This window comes from Terrapene carolina, unplaced genomic scaffold (genome assembly GCF_002925995.2).
Source record: "Terrapene carolina triunguis isolate 2854851 unplaced genomic scaffold, T_m_triunguis-2.0 Scaffold58, whole genome shotgun sequence".
NCBI lineage: Eukaryota > Metazoa > Chordata > Testudines > Emydidae > Terrapene > Terrapene triunguis.
In genome coordinates, this window is record NW_020664409.1 from 37144413 (window position 1) to 37160746 (window position 16334).

At 43.7% G+C, this 16334-nt stretch overlaps 1 protein-coding gene across 5 annotated transcripts in view; it reads right to left on the reverse strand.

Moving 5' to 3' along the window:
- Positions 1-15846, reverse strand: part of SS18 (SS18 subunit of BAF chromatin remodeling complex) — a 60856-nt gene extending 45010 nt beyond the window's left edge. For 4 of the 5 annotated variants that reach the window (XM_024202678.3, XM_024202677.3, XM_024202675.3 and 1 more), the window contains exons 1-3: positions 15678-15846; positions 13304-13380; positions 11320-11404 (exon numbers count right to left, since the gene is read on the reverse strand). In XM_024202678.3, the coding sequence (XP_024058446.1) occupies positions 11320-11404; positions 13304-13380; positions 15678-15746 (231 nt within the window). In that variant the 5' untranslated portion in view covers positions 15747-15846. Of the gene's footprint in view, positions 1-11319; positions 11405-13303; positions 13381-15179; positions 15299-15677 lie in introns of those variants that run through there. The other variant, XM_024202674.3, reaches the window with a different exon arrangement.
- Positions 15847-16334: the final 488 nt, after the last annotated feature.

Genomic DNA, 16334 nt, shown 5'->3' on the forward strand with positions numbered 1-16334 from the left:
ACAGCGGCCCAATTCTCCACTTTATACCAGTACACTAGTACCAACAGAGACATACCAGCATAAAACTGGTGTAGCACTGTAGATAATTAGGCACCAAATGGTAAAATGAGGGGCCTACTAAACTCAGTTTACAGCAGTGGTCTCCAACCTTTAGCATAAGATCACTTTTTGAATGTAAGTGCAACCCGGGATCTACCTCAAAGAAAATATAGCAATAACCGTAATCACACAAACCCAAACACCCTTGCCCTGCCCCTTCTCTGAGGCCCTGCCTCACTCACTCCATCCCCCCTCCCTCTGTCATTTGCTCTCCCCCACCCTCGCTTACTTTCACTGGTCTGGGGCAGGGGGTTGGGGTGCAGAAGGGGGTGCAGGCTCTGGGAGGGGGTGCAGAGTGGGCTCAGGGTTGGGACAGGGGTCGCAGCAGGGTGAAGGCAGGCTCCCTGCATGCCCGGGCCCCGCGCTGCTCCCAGAAGCGGCCGGCACGTCTGGCAGCGGCTCATGGGGGAAGGAGGGGCAGGTGACTCCATATGCATCTGCAGGCACCGTCCCTGCAGCTCCCATTGGCCTCGGTTCCCTGTTCCCAGCCAATGGGAGCTGCGGAGGTGGTGCCTGAAGGCGAGGGCAGCATGCAGAGACCCCCTGCCCCTTCCCCTCCCCAGAGCCACAGCCAGACATGTCAGCCACTTCTGGGAGTGGCGCAGGGCCAGGGCAGGCAGGGAGGCTGCCTTAGCCGTGCTGTGCCACCGGATTGTTAGAGGCCGATCTCCTGGTTTGGCTGCAGGAGGGTCAGCAACTCTACGCGATTGACTGGTTGACTGTGGAGCCTCTGACGATCTCAGTCTCACTGACTGAGACTGAGACCGACTGTCAGAAGCTCCCCAATCGACCAGTCGATTGCGATCGACTGGTTGGTGACCACGGGTTTACAGGAATCTTTGATGTTGCCTAGAGGCTTCCTGTTTTTGTTTTTTAAAGTCTTTCCAATGTCCTTTACCACTCATAGATTCATTTTTTGTCTTAACATGACAGAAGTTTCGCTGTTTGCTGGGATTTACAGCTGAAGTATTCTCCCTCCACACTCAGCCAAAGGAATCTGACTAGCTGTTTGTAATGGACTAGTGCTCTTTTGGAAAACATACCCAAACCATACATTTAAATATGAAGTCATATGTAACTATAGTTTTTGACCCTGCAAAGAGTGTGAATAAGTCATACAGCATCAGAAACATGAAATATATGGAAAAATTACTAACAGTGATCTGCTGCTGCTTTTAGACCAGGATCAGCTAGCCATTGCAAACACACTGGTCACTCAGCAGGATTTAATACAATTGGACCATAGGCTGTTGCTCTGATGATTAAAGGATATAGCTAGCAGTTCCAGTCATATCTAGACATTAGTCAGTATGTAACAATGAGCAATTGTGTGTCATAAATAAAAGGTTTGAAATGTGGTATCCTACCTGGAGAGATCCTGGCTATCATGCTGTGCAAAATAAATACAAACTCTCTTGATGAGATCCCTTCTAAACACATGGGGAATTCAAATTCAGTCTCTGCTCTGACAAAATGCTTGCACTACTATAGCAGGACCTTAGCTGTGCCAGAATTATCATCCTCTACCTTATCAAGATAAATCTGATTGTTGAGAAGAGATAGTCTGTATAAAGAGGCTTACCCCTAAGTTTCCCTACTCACTGGGAGCTTTGAGTGAAGAATCTGAGCATCATACATGGTTTAATCCGTTCGCGGGTCTCAGGGAAAGCTAACTGATTTCTTAATTAGCATTATATTGATATCTTTTAAATTGTACAGCATCAACAGATATAAAACATGAGGCTTGATTATTGAAATATCCTCCGAGCAAGGCTGCTCCATCACTTACTTGTTCACACTGTCTGTTGCTAAATAGCAGCATCTAACTTAGCACTTAACAGTATTGGTACTTCCATGTTCAAGAACTGCTCCTTGGACTTTGTACTGATGCAAATACATTCACCTACCTCCATCCATCATAGTAACACATAGGTACATTTCAACCCCTTTCCTTCCTTTTTCAGAATACAAACTCATGTTTCGTGCAGGTTATATTTTCAGAATGCTACTGTTATAGATCATTTGTTTCATTTTATTATCCAGCATTCTACATACTGTGGTTATTGCATTCCCTCTAGTAAATGTTTTTTTTTAAAAAAGGTTATTTACACTGCTCCTAGAAAAGCTTTGTAAGAGAAAGACAGAGAAAGTTAATAAAAACACCTATTGGAAATCGTGGCCTGTCTTCTGACTCAACAGTGAATACCCAGGGAGAGACGCCATAAACAACACCATTACCCCCTTTGTTCTCAGCTATTTGTAAGCTGAATGAACAGGGTAGAACCGGTGAATTTTATGACTTCTTAAAGTATTTTATAAAAAGCAGATAGCCTCTGCCAAAGCAACACCATACCCGAGGCTAACAGACCTTATCCATTTCTGTTTTTAAACCATACATATCAACATCTACCCTACTACGATCAAGACTGCTAGTCACAGCACAGACACACACCCAATGAAATGTATGCTATACTACCTAGAATATTATCAGACCTTACCAGCTATGTAGGGTCAGATCTGGTTATTGCTTATTCAAGGTTTAGTTTTGTTTTTAAAACTATATTTAAGGTTTTGTTCTTTAACTGATTAGATCTTTACAACTAGATACAATGATTAGAATCTAATAGTTTACTAACTATAGTCTTCCATTCAGAATCCTAACATGCTTTTTATAAAGCAGGAGTCTTAAAACTATAATTTGACTACTATGTGCAGATTAGGCAATTTCCACATTCAATTTAAATACAGAATTTTCAGTGAGCAAAATTTTATTCTCCCCGTTCTGTCCTAAAAAGTTGGAGTACTGCTATGTATGGATATATTCTATGCAAAAAGTTGGTATATTTAAATTTCAGATGAAGCAACTCCTAGAGATGTCTGAGATCCTTCTGCCTGAAGAGGAACTATATGAATACAGTAACTCCTCACTTAATGTTGTCCCGGTTAACGTTGTTACGTTGCTGATCAATTAGAGAACATGCTCATTTAAAGTTGCACAATGCTCCCTTATAACATTGTTTGGCAGCCGCCTGCTTTGTCCACTGCTTGCAGGAAGAGCAGCCTGTTGGAGCTAGCTGGTGGGGGCTTGGAACCAGAGTGGACCGACAGCCCCCCTATCAGCTCCCCGCTCCCCTATGTTCCCTGTGTGGTAGCTGCCCAGCAAGCTATCAATTGCCAAGCTGTCCCTCCCCCCACTGCCATGTGCTGCTCCTGCCCTATGCCTTGGAGCTTCTCCTGGGAGCCTCCTGCTTGCTGTGCAGGGAAGGGAGGATAGAGGGGGGCTAATGTCAGGGTGTCCCCCTCCCCCATCTCCATAGAGCAGGGGGGACAGGACAGGGCTCAGGATGGAGGGAGCTTGCTGGCAGCAACTGCTGCCTCAACTTGCTGATCTACGTAAAAAGGCAATGTACTTAGAATGGGCTCAGCATACTTAAATGGGTAATGCGCATCACAGACACACACACACACACACACACACACACACAGTGTATGTCTCTGTCTGCCAAGGTGTCTCCCCTCCCTCCATTTGTGCTGCCTTGTAGAGTGTAATGGCTACATTAACGTGTTAACCCCTGAAGGCTCAGCCGAGTGCTAGTTCAACATTTAGCAGTAAGGCATTCCCTGGGAAATATCCCACCCTCTGACTTCACCACCTCAACCAAGCTTCACAATCATCATTGCTGTGTACAGTATTGTTTGTTTAAAACTTATACTGTGTGTCTATATATAAAAATATAGCCTTGTCTGATGAAAAAAATTTCCCTGGAACCTAACCCCCTCTATTTACATTAATTCTTATGGGGAAACTGGATTTGCTTAACATAGTTTCGCTTGAAGTCGCATTTTTCAGGAACACAACTACAACGTTAAGTGAGGAGTTACTGTATAAGATTTTATTACATTAACACTAGCTTTTAGAACCAAAACATTCATGCCTATGAAGGGACTGCATACATATCTGACTGCCACAGCTTTTTATCTAATACAACAATCATTAATTTGAGCTGAGAAACTTATAACAGTTTATTGGGGTGCTGCTTGTAGCGTTAGCAGTTTCTCTTCTGAAGAAGTTACGTTAGAAGCAACTGGTATTTCAGCTGCTGCTGTCTGGATTTTTGGAAAAAGAAACCATCACTCTGCATTTAAAAAGCTTTTTGCACTTATATAACAGCAGAGTCCTGTACTAATGTTCTTTTATAAGCAGAATTCCCATATTTGACTAAGGGTATGTTTATACTATCCACCGGATCGGTGGGCAGCAATCGATCCGGGGGAGGGGGTGGGGGGTGTTGATTTATCACGTCTAGACTAGATGAAATAAATCGACCCCTGAGTGCTCTCCTGTCAACTCCTGTACTCCATCATGCCGAGAGGCGCAGGTGGAGTCGACTCACAACAGTGAAGACACCGCGGTGAGTAGATCTAAGTATGTCAACTTCAGCTATGTTATTCATGGAGCTGAAGTTGCTTAACTTAGATCAACCCCCTCCCACAATCACAGTGTAGACCAGGGCTAAGTTTCATGCATGAAATGATTACACATCACATCCTCCAAAAATGTGTTAGCTTCATGAGTCAAGTTTCTCATGCTTCCACTACACACACATTTTTCTTAGGGTATGTCTTCACTACTGGCCGATCGGCAGGCAGCGATCGATCCAGTGGGGATCGATTTATCGCATCTAGTCTAGACACGATAAATCGATCCCCGAGCGCTCTCCCGCCGACTCGCCTCGGCGAGAGGCACAGGCAGAGTCAACGGGGGAGCGATAACAGTCAACTCACCGTAGTGAAGACACCACGGTAAGTAGATCTAAGTACGTCAATTTCAGCTGTTGCTTAACTTAGATCGATTTCCTCCGCGGCCCCCCCCCCCCCAGTGTAGACCAGGCCTTAGTGTTTTATTAAACCTCTTTCCATCATTTGATATAGGATGAGGAAGATAAATGGATTTTAGTTAGAGTTTCAAGGTTTTTCTTGGCACTTTAGAAATTCAAATACCTTCTTTTTGAGGAAAGTCACTCCAATTGCAGAATATATAGTTTATCGTCTACTTCATTAAAAGGACTGAAGTTATGGCAATTTTAAAACTGAGCAGGTGCACATTGCTTTGATAAGTATGCAATGAAGTGAAATGCCCTGAATATTCAAATGCCAGTTTCACTATAGAAGAGGAAAGGGGCAATGACTGTGTGTACTAGGAACTCTGGCTCTGTGTTCTACTTTCCAGAGTGTCTACAAACAATTGGGGAAAGGGCTGCACCTATTTCAGAAACAAGAAGCATGGAAGAAGAGTTCCATTTAATTTTTTCAAGGAGCTAAACAGTCAGATTTTGACAAAGACAAGAAGTTTGGGGTTTTTTTTTGTAAACTCTTTAGTCCAGTGGTCTCCAATCTTTTTACGCCCAAGATCACATTTTGAATCTAAGGGCAACCCAGGATCTACCCACCCCGAGGCCCCACCCCTTCCCCAAAGCCCCACCATCACTTGCTCTCCCCCACCCTCACTCACTTTCACCGGGCTGGGGTAGTGGGTTGGGAGGAGGTGAAGGCTCTGGGCTGGGGCCAAGGGGTTCACAGTGTGGGAGGGGGCTCTGGGCTGAGTCTGGGGCAGGGGGTTGGGGTGCAAGCTCTAGGAGGGAGTTTGGGTGCAGGAGGGGGCTGGCTCTGGGGGGGGTCAGGGTTGGGGTGCAGGAGGGGGTATGGGGTGCTGGCTCCAGGAGGGGGCTCAGGGCTGGGGTGCATCCTCCTGCAGGGCAGCACTTACCTCTGGCGGCTCCCAGTCGGCGGCAGGCGCAGCGAGGCTAAGGCAGGCTCCGTGCCTACCCTGGCCCCACACCGCTCCTGGAAGGGGCCAATGTACCCCTGCGGGAGGGGCAGAGGGTACATGGCTCCGCAAATTGTCCCTCTCTGTAAGCACCACCCCCACAGCTCTCCCGGCCATTGGGAGCAGCGTGGGGCCGGGGTAGGCAGCGAGTTTACCTTAGCAGCAGTCACACTGCACCGCCAGAGATCACGATCAACTGGGAGATCCTCTAGGATCAATTGTCGATCACGATCGACCAGTTGGTGACCACTGCTCTAGCTCTGATTAGAGATGCAGCTGGGGATAGTTTCAGTATCTGTCTCCCACTCACTCATTTCCTACAGCCAAGGGGGGTTAGTTCACCATTGCTTGTCACCCAGCTTTCCAACTGCCCTTCTTCCTACCTTGAGCAGAAAATAGCAATCTTGGGCCTCTGTTCATAGATCCACATTCCAATGTAGGACCCCACCCCACTCTTTACACATGCCTCACACAACCCCATGTGGTGCTGGACTATACAGCCATATTACGGTCCACCATTGTCCAGGAAATAGAGGAGGATCCCTGCAGGTGTCCAGGCGAAAGGCAGCAGAGTCCAGAGGTCAATTCTACCATGCTTGGTCAAGTGGGAGGGATATCCAAGAGTAGCCCCACACCTAGAAGCATTGCTACTCCTTCCTCCATCAGATCAAGGGGCCGGTGGGGAGGGGTGAAGGGGGAAGAGGGTTCCAAATGAGGGGTTTCCTTTCCTACATCTGCCTTGCTGTTGTGAACAATGGAAATTTCATGCCATTAATGTTATTTTCATTTAATAATTCAGCATTTTATGATGTTTGCAAAGATGCTAGGGGCCTTGATAGGTCATCACTGCTTCCCCCACCCACCATACCACTTCCCCTGACCTCTGAATCTGCACCTCTTGATCCACAGCCAGCAAAAGTGTTACTTCACCTCACTGCTGCTCCCTTTAGTAGAAGTTCCTCCCCCATTCCAGGAGCACCACTCCTTCACCACACACTCCTAAGAGAAAAGGGTGGTAGATCCACACCTACACCATAGTCTGTTCCTGGATGGGAGACCGAGAAGGAATTTAAAAAAAAAGAAAAAAAAATTATGGGTGAAATACATGCCTCGTGTCTAACTACAGCCGCTTGATTCTTTGAAAGCCTTCCGAGCTTTTCTGGCTAAAGTTATTGCCTCCCCTTTGCAATTTGGGAATATTTAGTTCTTAAAAATAAAATTTAAAAACAAAAAACAGGGCTGTCAAGCGATTAAAAAAATTAATCACAATTAATCGCACTGTTAAACAATAGAATACCATTTATTAAAACATTTTCGGAAGTTTTCCACATTTTCAAATATATTGATTTCAATTATAACAGAATACAAAGTGTACACTGCTCACTTTATATTTATTTTTGATTACAAATATTTGCACTGTAAAAAAAAAAATAGTATTTTTCAATTCACATAATTCAAGTATTGTAGTGCAATCTCTTTATCATGAAAGTTGAACTTACAAATGTAGAATTATGTACAAAATATAACTGCATTCAAAAATAAAACAATTGAAAATTTTAGAGCCTACAAGTCCACTCAGTTCTATTTCTTGTTCAGCCAATTGCTCAAACAAGTTTGTTTACATTTGCAGGAGATAATGCTGCCGACTTCTTGTTCACAATGTCACCTGAAAGTGAGAACAGGTATTTGCATAGCACTGTTGTAACCGGTGTCGCAAGATATTTACATGCCAGATGCGCTAAAATTCATATGTCCCTTCATTCTTCAAACACCATTCCAGAGGACACGCGTCCATGCTGATAACGGGTTCTGTTTGATAACAATCCAAAGCAGTGCGGACTGACGCATGTTCATTTTCATCATCTGAGTCAGATGCCACCAGCAGAAGGTTGATTTTCTTTTTTGGTAGTTCGGGTTCTGTAGTTTCTGCATTGGAGCGTTGCTCTTTTAAGACTTCTGAAAGCATGCGCCATACTTCATCCCTCTCAGATTTTGGAAGGCACTTCAGATTCTTAAACCTTGGGTCGAGTGCTGTAGCTATCTTTAGAAATCTCACATTGGTACCTTCTTTGCATTTTGTCAGATCTGCAGCAAAAGTGTTCTTAAAATGAACATGTGCTGAGTCATCAACTGAGACTACTACAACAACATGAAATATATGGCAGAATGCGGGTAAAATAGAGCCGGAGACACATAATTCTCCCCCAAGGAGTTCAGTCACAAATTTAATTAACGCATTATTTTTTTTAACAAGCATCAGCAGCACGGAAGCATGTCTCTGGAATGGTGGCCAAAGCATTAAGGGACATATGAATGTTTAGCATATCTGGCATGTAAATACCTTGCAATGCCGGCTACAAAAGTGCCATGCAAATGCCTGTTCTCACTTTCTGGTGACACTGTCTCCTGTAACAAACTTGTAAACAAACTTGTTTGTCTTAGCAATTGGCTGAACGAGAAGTACGACTGAATGGACTTGTAGGCTCTAAAGTTTTGCATTGTTTTATTTTTAAGAGCAGTTATGTAACAAACAAACAAAAAAATCTACATTTGTAAGTTGCACTTTCACGACAAAGAGAACACCACTGAACAAAAACACTGACCCAGGAACCTATCCTTGCAACAAAGCCCGATGCCAACTCTTTCCACATATCTATTCAAATGACATCATCATAGGACCTAATCACATCAGCCATGCCATCAGGGGCTCGTTCACCTGCACATCTACCAATGTGATATATGCCATCATGTGCCAGCAATGCCCCTCTGCCATGTACATTGGCCAAACTGGACAGTCTCTACGCAAAAGAATAAATGGACACAAATCTGACATCAGGAATCATAACATTCAAAAACCAGTAGGAGAACACTTTAACCTGTCTGGTCACTCAATAACAGACCTGAGGATGGCAATTTTGCAACAGAAAAGCTTCAAAAACAGACTTCAATGAGAAACAGCTGAACTTGAATTGATATGCAAACTAGATACAATCAACTTAGGCTTGAATAGAGACTGGGAATGGCTGAGCCATTACAAACATTGAATCTATCTCCCCATGTAAGTATTCTCACACTTATTAAACTGTCTGTACTGGGCTATCTTGATTATCACTTCAAAAGTTTTTTCTCTTACTTAATTGGCCTCTCAGAGTTGGTAAGACAACTCCCACCTTTTCATGGGGGGGGGTGTGTGTGTGTGTGTTCCATTCTATGCATCCAAAGAAGTGAGCTGTAGCCCACAAAAGCTTATGCTCAAATAAATTTGTTAGTCTCTAAGGTGCCACAAGTACTCCTGTTCTTTTTGCGGATACAGACGAACATGGCTGCTACTCTGAAACTTGAAAAATAATATTTCTTTTGTTTATTTTTACAGTACAAATATTTGTAATAAAAAATAATATAAAGTGAGCAGTATACACTTTGTATTCTGTGTTTTAATTGAAATCAATATATTTGAAAATGTAGAAAAACATCCAGAAGTACTTAATAAATTTCAATTCGTATTCTACTGTTTACAAGTCCAATTAAAACTGCGATTAATCATGATTAATTTTTTAAATCACAATTAAGTGTGCGTTAATCATGTGAGTTAACTGCAATTAATCAACAGCCCTAAAAACAACAACCTTATTCAGCATCAGACAGGTCTGTAAAAATGTTAATTTTAAATATTGAGTAAACTGTTTTCCATTATCTGGTCAAGTTACTACACAGCAAACCAAACCTTTGAAGATTTGGCTGAAAACTTAAATCCACTTATGGGAGAATGAACGTACATTTGTTTTTACAAAATCAAATGAAATACAGAACAGTTCTTAAAAAAAACCGGCAACCAAGAAGTTGTTGTTTTCCCCTAAGTGTAGCAGTCATAAAAGGAAAAAAACATTAGCTAGAAACTGGCACATTGTGGAAGCTTCCCCACACATCATTAGAAATGCACCTCAGTCCTGACCTGCAAACCCCCTCTTATCCCAGTCCTCCTTCTTGAGTGCATACCACCACCACATCCACTTGTGCAAACACGGAAGTGTCCACTAGGGACCAGGATTAGGTCAAGCTCATTTCCACTTGTGACCAGAACCAAGTTACCAATCTACAATAGGTCTCCAGAAATGAAGGGGGTTAATGCATTAATCGCCTACCACACACACACACACACACACACCCCTCATAATTAGAGTGGCTCTAGTCAAGCTAAAATTTTACTTTTCCAATAGGATATTACAAGGGTAGTTTTACGAAAAAAGCCTAGAGAGGCACTGTTTTGAGTTAAACACAACTCAACACTTTAGGTACTCAATTGTAGGGATGCTTCACTATGGGAAGCACACTTCTCCAGAGCCTGAAGAAATAGTAATTTATCTATTTTCACCAACTAAAACTGTATCTGGCAATGGAGGTGTGTTTATCTTTGTGGTTACAGAAGTGAAACAAAATATATTGGAAAAAGCTTCAACTGTATATTAATTTCAAAGAGTTACATTACCAGAAATGCAGTTCTTCACAATGACTTAATCAGACTTTTTGATTGGGACTATGTTATGTGGAAGCTTGGCATGGAAAGTTAAGAGGACGCAGACTACTATATTATCATCAACATTCTTCACTCCTTCCTTTCCCTTACTATGGCAGAAGTCAGGTCAGTTAATCATGGCCAGATTGAAGAGCAGACAGGAAGAGTTAACAACTCAACTGAAAAAAGTTGCAAGTGTATCTATTCACAGGAGTTAAAACAATATAAAAACAATGTTCATTAGAAACTGAAGCACTGAACATCCAGGAAATGGTGAAGGTAACATAGGATTCAACTAAGATTGCATAGGCTATGTTTGCCATGATATGGTCTAGTTACATAATCACATACTGGCACAAAAAGGGTAGAAGACATCAAGTAGCCAGTCTGCCCCATCTTCAGTCCTGGAGTGGGTTAGAGCCAGCTGGGGGCTGACTTAACTTACAACAGCTGAGACTGCCAGAGAGCAACACACTCTAGAAATGAACCTTTCCCCACCTCCACAAAAAAGGGCTGGAGGGTGGGAGGACCACTGGTGTAAGAACCAGCTACACTAGCTGGATAACTACTCTCACACTTCAGGAATCCTTAGTTGAGGAGATATAGGGGCTTTCCACTGAGTCACACAAGGGACATCTGGGTGCTATTTTTATCACAGCACCAATCTTTCTTTAGATAGCATAACATGTGTGAGCAAAGGGACTCCAGCAGCGAGAGTTATTGGTCCCAAGGAGCTATGTGAAAAGATCTTACTTTTCCCACCCAGGGGAAACTGAACTCAATTGTTCAAATCTTTGGGCCATCTCCAAGTACCTTCTCAGAGTATCAAGAGCCCACATGAAAACAGCCTCAGTTTATAGTGTTTTACAGAGGTACTTACTGCTGGTAGTAGAGACTGCATGTTTTGATTGGAGTCTGCTATAGTGGCTAGGTAGACCAAGTTTGTATGCAACATCTGCTGATACCTAGCAAAATGAACAGAGCAAGACAGGTCCAAAAAGAGCTAAGGACACAATAATATTTAAATTCACCTCCTTTTAATTTACATACATAGGCAGAGTGAACTCTGATTTCAGTACATCAAGAAATTATGGGGATAGTTCTAGGAATCCCAAGCTTTCCACATTTCCCTACCCCCCATGTTTTGACAATTCCCTTGCAAAACTACTGGAACCTCTCAGGCACATTCTCCTAGTAACTATTACAGAAGCAGCAACAGAGTGACCTTGTTCTTGTCTATTTCATGCCCTGCTCCAGTTGAGTTACCCAGGATATGTGTTGTTTATGAGCCCCTACATGACCATTTGATGCTGCTTGAGGCATGTATTAGCGACAGACAGCTCATTTCTCTCTCCTTCTGATGCACCCAACAGCAAAAGATCATACCTATATATCAATCATATAATCAGAATAAGCAGCATATAATCAGGGCCCCATGTATTCCACAATTGCAAAATTTACCACAAAGAATTCAATCCTTGCTGCATAATAGTGCTCTAGTATCTTAACTTCCTTTTCTTAAAGGGAAATTACGTTTCTAATCTTGGTTGCAAAAATAATCTTGAAAGCATGACCAGAGTATAAGCCAATATCTATTGGAGTCTGCAAAAAGCCTCAAACATGGCTCATAGGTGTGGACACCCTCAGTCATCTCACTCAGGATCCCATGGCTGAAAGACTCTGGAATTTGGCAATTTTCCAAGATACCACAGAATTCAGCATTTTGCTGCAGAATTCATTGTTCAAGAGGAATAAGAATGAAGTGTATTTAATGCGGATACAATAAATTAACATTGAGGCAGAATATAGCCCCACTGTGACACAGAGCACAGAAGACCTTGTACAGAGTGTCTTCTGGGCTACTGGGGAAGCAGAGTGAAAAATCAGAAATCAATTTCATACATGTAGAGGCACAGGCATAATCCTTTTTTGGGATGGTGCTCACCCAGGGATGTGGAGCAACCCTGACAGGAAAGGGAGCTGGCCTACTGGCAGGAAGCAGCTCAGGACCACACCATGCCCTTCACTCATGGCCTATCCATGCTTGCAAGTACCATTAAGTTAATGCGTTCAGATGTCTGTTGGAATGCTTCTCAGCATTGGCTCACTCTAGAGCAGTGGTTCTCACACTTTTGTACTGGTGACTCCTTTCACACAGTAAGCCTCTAAGTGCGGCCCCCCTTATAAATTAAAAACACTTTTATATATTTAATACCATTATAAATGCTGGAGGCAAAGCAGGGTTTGGAGTGGAGGCTGACAGCTCACGACCCCCCCACGTAATAACCTCATGACTCCCTGAGGGGACCCAACCCCCAGTTTGAGAATCCCTGCTCTAGAGTGAGCCAATGATGCATCCAATCCCTCTTCGCCAAACATCAGGCTTGTCATGATACATGGCCTTTCAGGAAGAGATTGGCTGCTTTGGGATAGGTGGAGGAGTATGAAGTTCTTGGATATGTCCCCAAAACAGAGCCTTCAAAATAGTGTCAGCTCCTCCCCCTACTACTTTGAATTACTAGGGAAGGTTTGAAGCATGTAATCTAACTCCTCCCCAAAGTAATCAAAGCACTGACACACACAATAGAAAAGTCTATATATTTTTATTATGAAATCCCTTATTTTTTTACCCTACATTACTGTCACTGTATACTAATAAATTAAAACCAGAATTTCAATATTTCTAGAGGAGGAAATGTTAATGATATTCATATACTCGTTTAAAGTCAAAGATGCACTATCATTAGCAGCGGTTTTGTATGTTCGCTAGCACAATTCTTCAGTGAGCTGATCTAAACAGATTGGGTTTACAGTTAAATTACCAATATCACCAGGTACAAAATACATTTAGATTAAAATCTTACTGAGAGCATTCTGAGGTCTTTCCTTTGTTCTGATAGTCCATTATACACTGAATAAGATGGTTATTTTCATCCAACATCTGAAATAATAAAACAGAAGTCAGGAATAAGTTTCACACCCTTTTAATGTAAGTGAACTAAAAGTGAAACCAATCTCTGCCATCCACATCACATCACCATTGAAAAAGTGCTTTTAAAAAAACCTCTTATTTTATTTTGAACAGACATCATTTGTAGAACTTTCCCCTCCTATTCTTTTAATTCTCCATTTGTTTTATGGCTTTTAGTTTAGGGTTTTGGATTTAAGTCACTGCTATAGTTAAGGCTCCAAAAACATTTTCTTTCTAATTCCTATTCTTCCCTTGCCACAATTTTCTATAAGTTTCCAAAAGTTTCATTTTCCAAGCTCAGAAATATGTTTTAAATAGCTTAAACAAAAAAGTTTCTCCTCCCCTACTATGAAATGCTAGTGATTTGAAAAGAATATCAATAGCTATGGGCAGAAAATTGAACATTACTTTGAAATAGACCTCACTGCCTTTTAAAATTAGACTTGATTAACGTATGAGCTTTTAGCACAATTGCACTCTATGAGCATAGAGAATAATTGATATAATTTTTCTATCACGTTTTAGAAGTATTCAAGATTGTGAATACGTGTAGCTAATTTACTTTTCAGTAAAAAAAAAAAAAAATGTTGTAGTCACATAAATGAAAGAGGCACACTTCCTAATTTTCCACAAAATGGGTTTCTCGTGAACTTCTTATGGTGTCCAAGACATTATTTTGGAGGTATCTATAGGCAAATAGTATCTTATGTTTACCCCAAAAAGGGAGAAGAGCCACTGCCAGAGATTCCATTGAGACCATTAAGGACTTAGCTATTATCGATTTTATGTGGAAGGTGCTCAGATACTACAGTGATGGGTAGTACTATAATAGATTTTTGAAACATTTCCTATGTAAAGGATATTGAACTTGTACAATTAAGCAAACAGAAATCAGGGAATGACAATTAAAATTGCATGTGCAACCTTAACTGTGCCAGTGTTAGAATTCTGTATTTATACACAAACTATTTTGCAAATACAAGATATACTGAGGCTATGACCTGGTCTACATTGGGGGGGAAATCGATCTAACATACGCAACTTCAGCTATGAGAATAGCATAGCTGAAGTTGACGTATCTTAGATCGAATTAAAATTACTTACTTCGCGTCCTCACGGCACGGGATCGATGGCCACGGCTCCCCCGTCGACTTTGCTTCCGCCTCTTGCCGAGCTGGAGTTCAGCAGTCGACGGGAGAGTGATCAGGGATCGATTTATCGCATCTACACTACACGCGATAAATTGATCCCCAATAGATCGATCGCTACCTGCCGATCCGGCGGATAGTGTAGACATACCCTACGTCTACACTACAGATCTTACAGTGGCACAGCAGTACCGCTGCAGCTGCAGTAAGGGAGAGCTCTCTCCTAATGGCATAATTAAACCATCCCCAATGAGCAGCGGTAGCTATGTAAGCATGAGGGGAGAGCGTCTCCTGCCGAAAAAGTGCTGTCCACACCAGCGTTTTTGTCAGTGAAACTTATGTCAGTCAGGGGTGTGGTTTTTTTACACCCGATCGACAAGTTTTACCTACAAAAGTGCTAGTATAACCATAACCTTAAATACATGCATCTTGCCTCCCACCCCAATTCTTGTTTACTTACACAAGCACATACCAAGGTAGTGGCAGTGCCTAAAACAGTACCTAGAGAGACCCAAGTCCCAAGCCTCTACTCAAACCATAATCCCACTTTATTAATATGCAAAGTTAAAAAAAAAAATCTTATCAATAAAACTAAGTTTAGAAGCTACAGTTTTGACTTACCTCACCAATAAGCACTAGACAAAGACCAAAATTATAAAAGATTACTTATCCAAAAAGGTGAAATATGACCGTTAACTAATGAATACATCTCATGTATAGAGTTAATTGTCAGACATATTACCCCAATTAGAAAGACGTGGTATTGGGGGGCGGGGGGGAGAAAGAGGAGTAATATCTTTTATTGGACCAACTTCTCTTGGTGAGAGAGACAAGCTTTCAAGGCATAGAGAGCTCTTTTTCACATCTGGGAAAGGTACTTCTACCCCCCAACCCTGCACCCCCAGCCCCCCCCCCGGCCCCCCCCCAGCCCCCCCCCCCAAATCCTGCATCCTCATCCCCCACGGGCCCCTCCGCAGTCCCAGCCCTCGCCCCTAGTGCCACAGCCCAGCCCTGCCCTTTACCCTCTGCCCTCAGGCCCAGCGTGTTCCCAGCCCCGCCAGTCGCCGGCCCCCGGCCCGGCCGGAAGCAGCCCCTAGTCGGGCCTGGCCCCTCCCTCACCTTCTGGATGGCGGCCGGCGTGATCTCGCCCTTCCCCCGCTGCCTCGGGGCCGCGAATGCCACCGACATGTCGGGTCCCTGCGCGCAGCAGGCTCCAGCGCCCTGGCCGCGGACGAAGCAGCGGCGGGAGGAGGTAGCGATCCGAGAAGAACATTCACCACCGCGAGGGGGAGGGGGCGTGACGGCTCGTGGGGCCAGCCCATCCCGGTCGCGAAGAGGGGGAGATAAGCCTCCGTGCCACTACCCCCTCCTTCCTCCGACCGCGGGTGGCAGCGCTAGCAACACTGGGACCCGCTCGCTCCGCTTAGCGAGAGGCGGCTCCACTAACAGGGAGCGCCCACTTGGCTGCTTTAAACGCGTCCTCTTCGTTACACATTCCGCCCCCCTTGCGATTATGGTACATTCCTACCCAGAGCTCTCAGCCTTAGACAGGCTGTAAGTGGTACGGCCGGGAGCAGGGGGAGCCCGAAGTGCTCACTTTACAGAGTTCCACCCTGCCCCAAGCCTTGGTTGCGCCCACTCATTACGCTCCTGGCCGGGGCAGTCAGGGGCCTGTGCGAACAGCGGAGGGGGAGGAGTCTTGGGAGGCGCGTGATGCTGTCTTTCGGGTCTGCTCCGCCGCTCGTTCAGCCTCCGGGGAATGCTCCAGCGACTCCA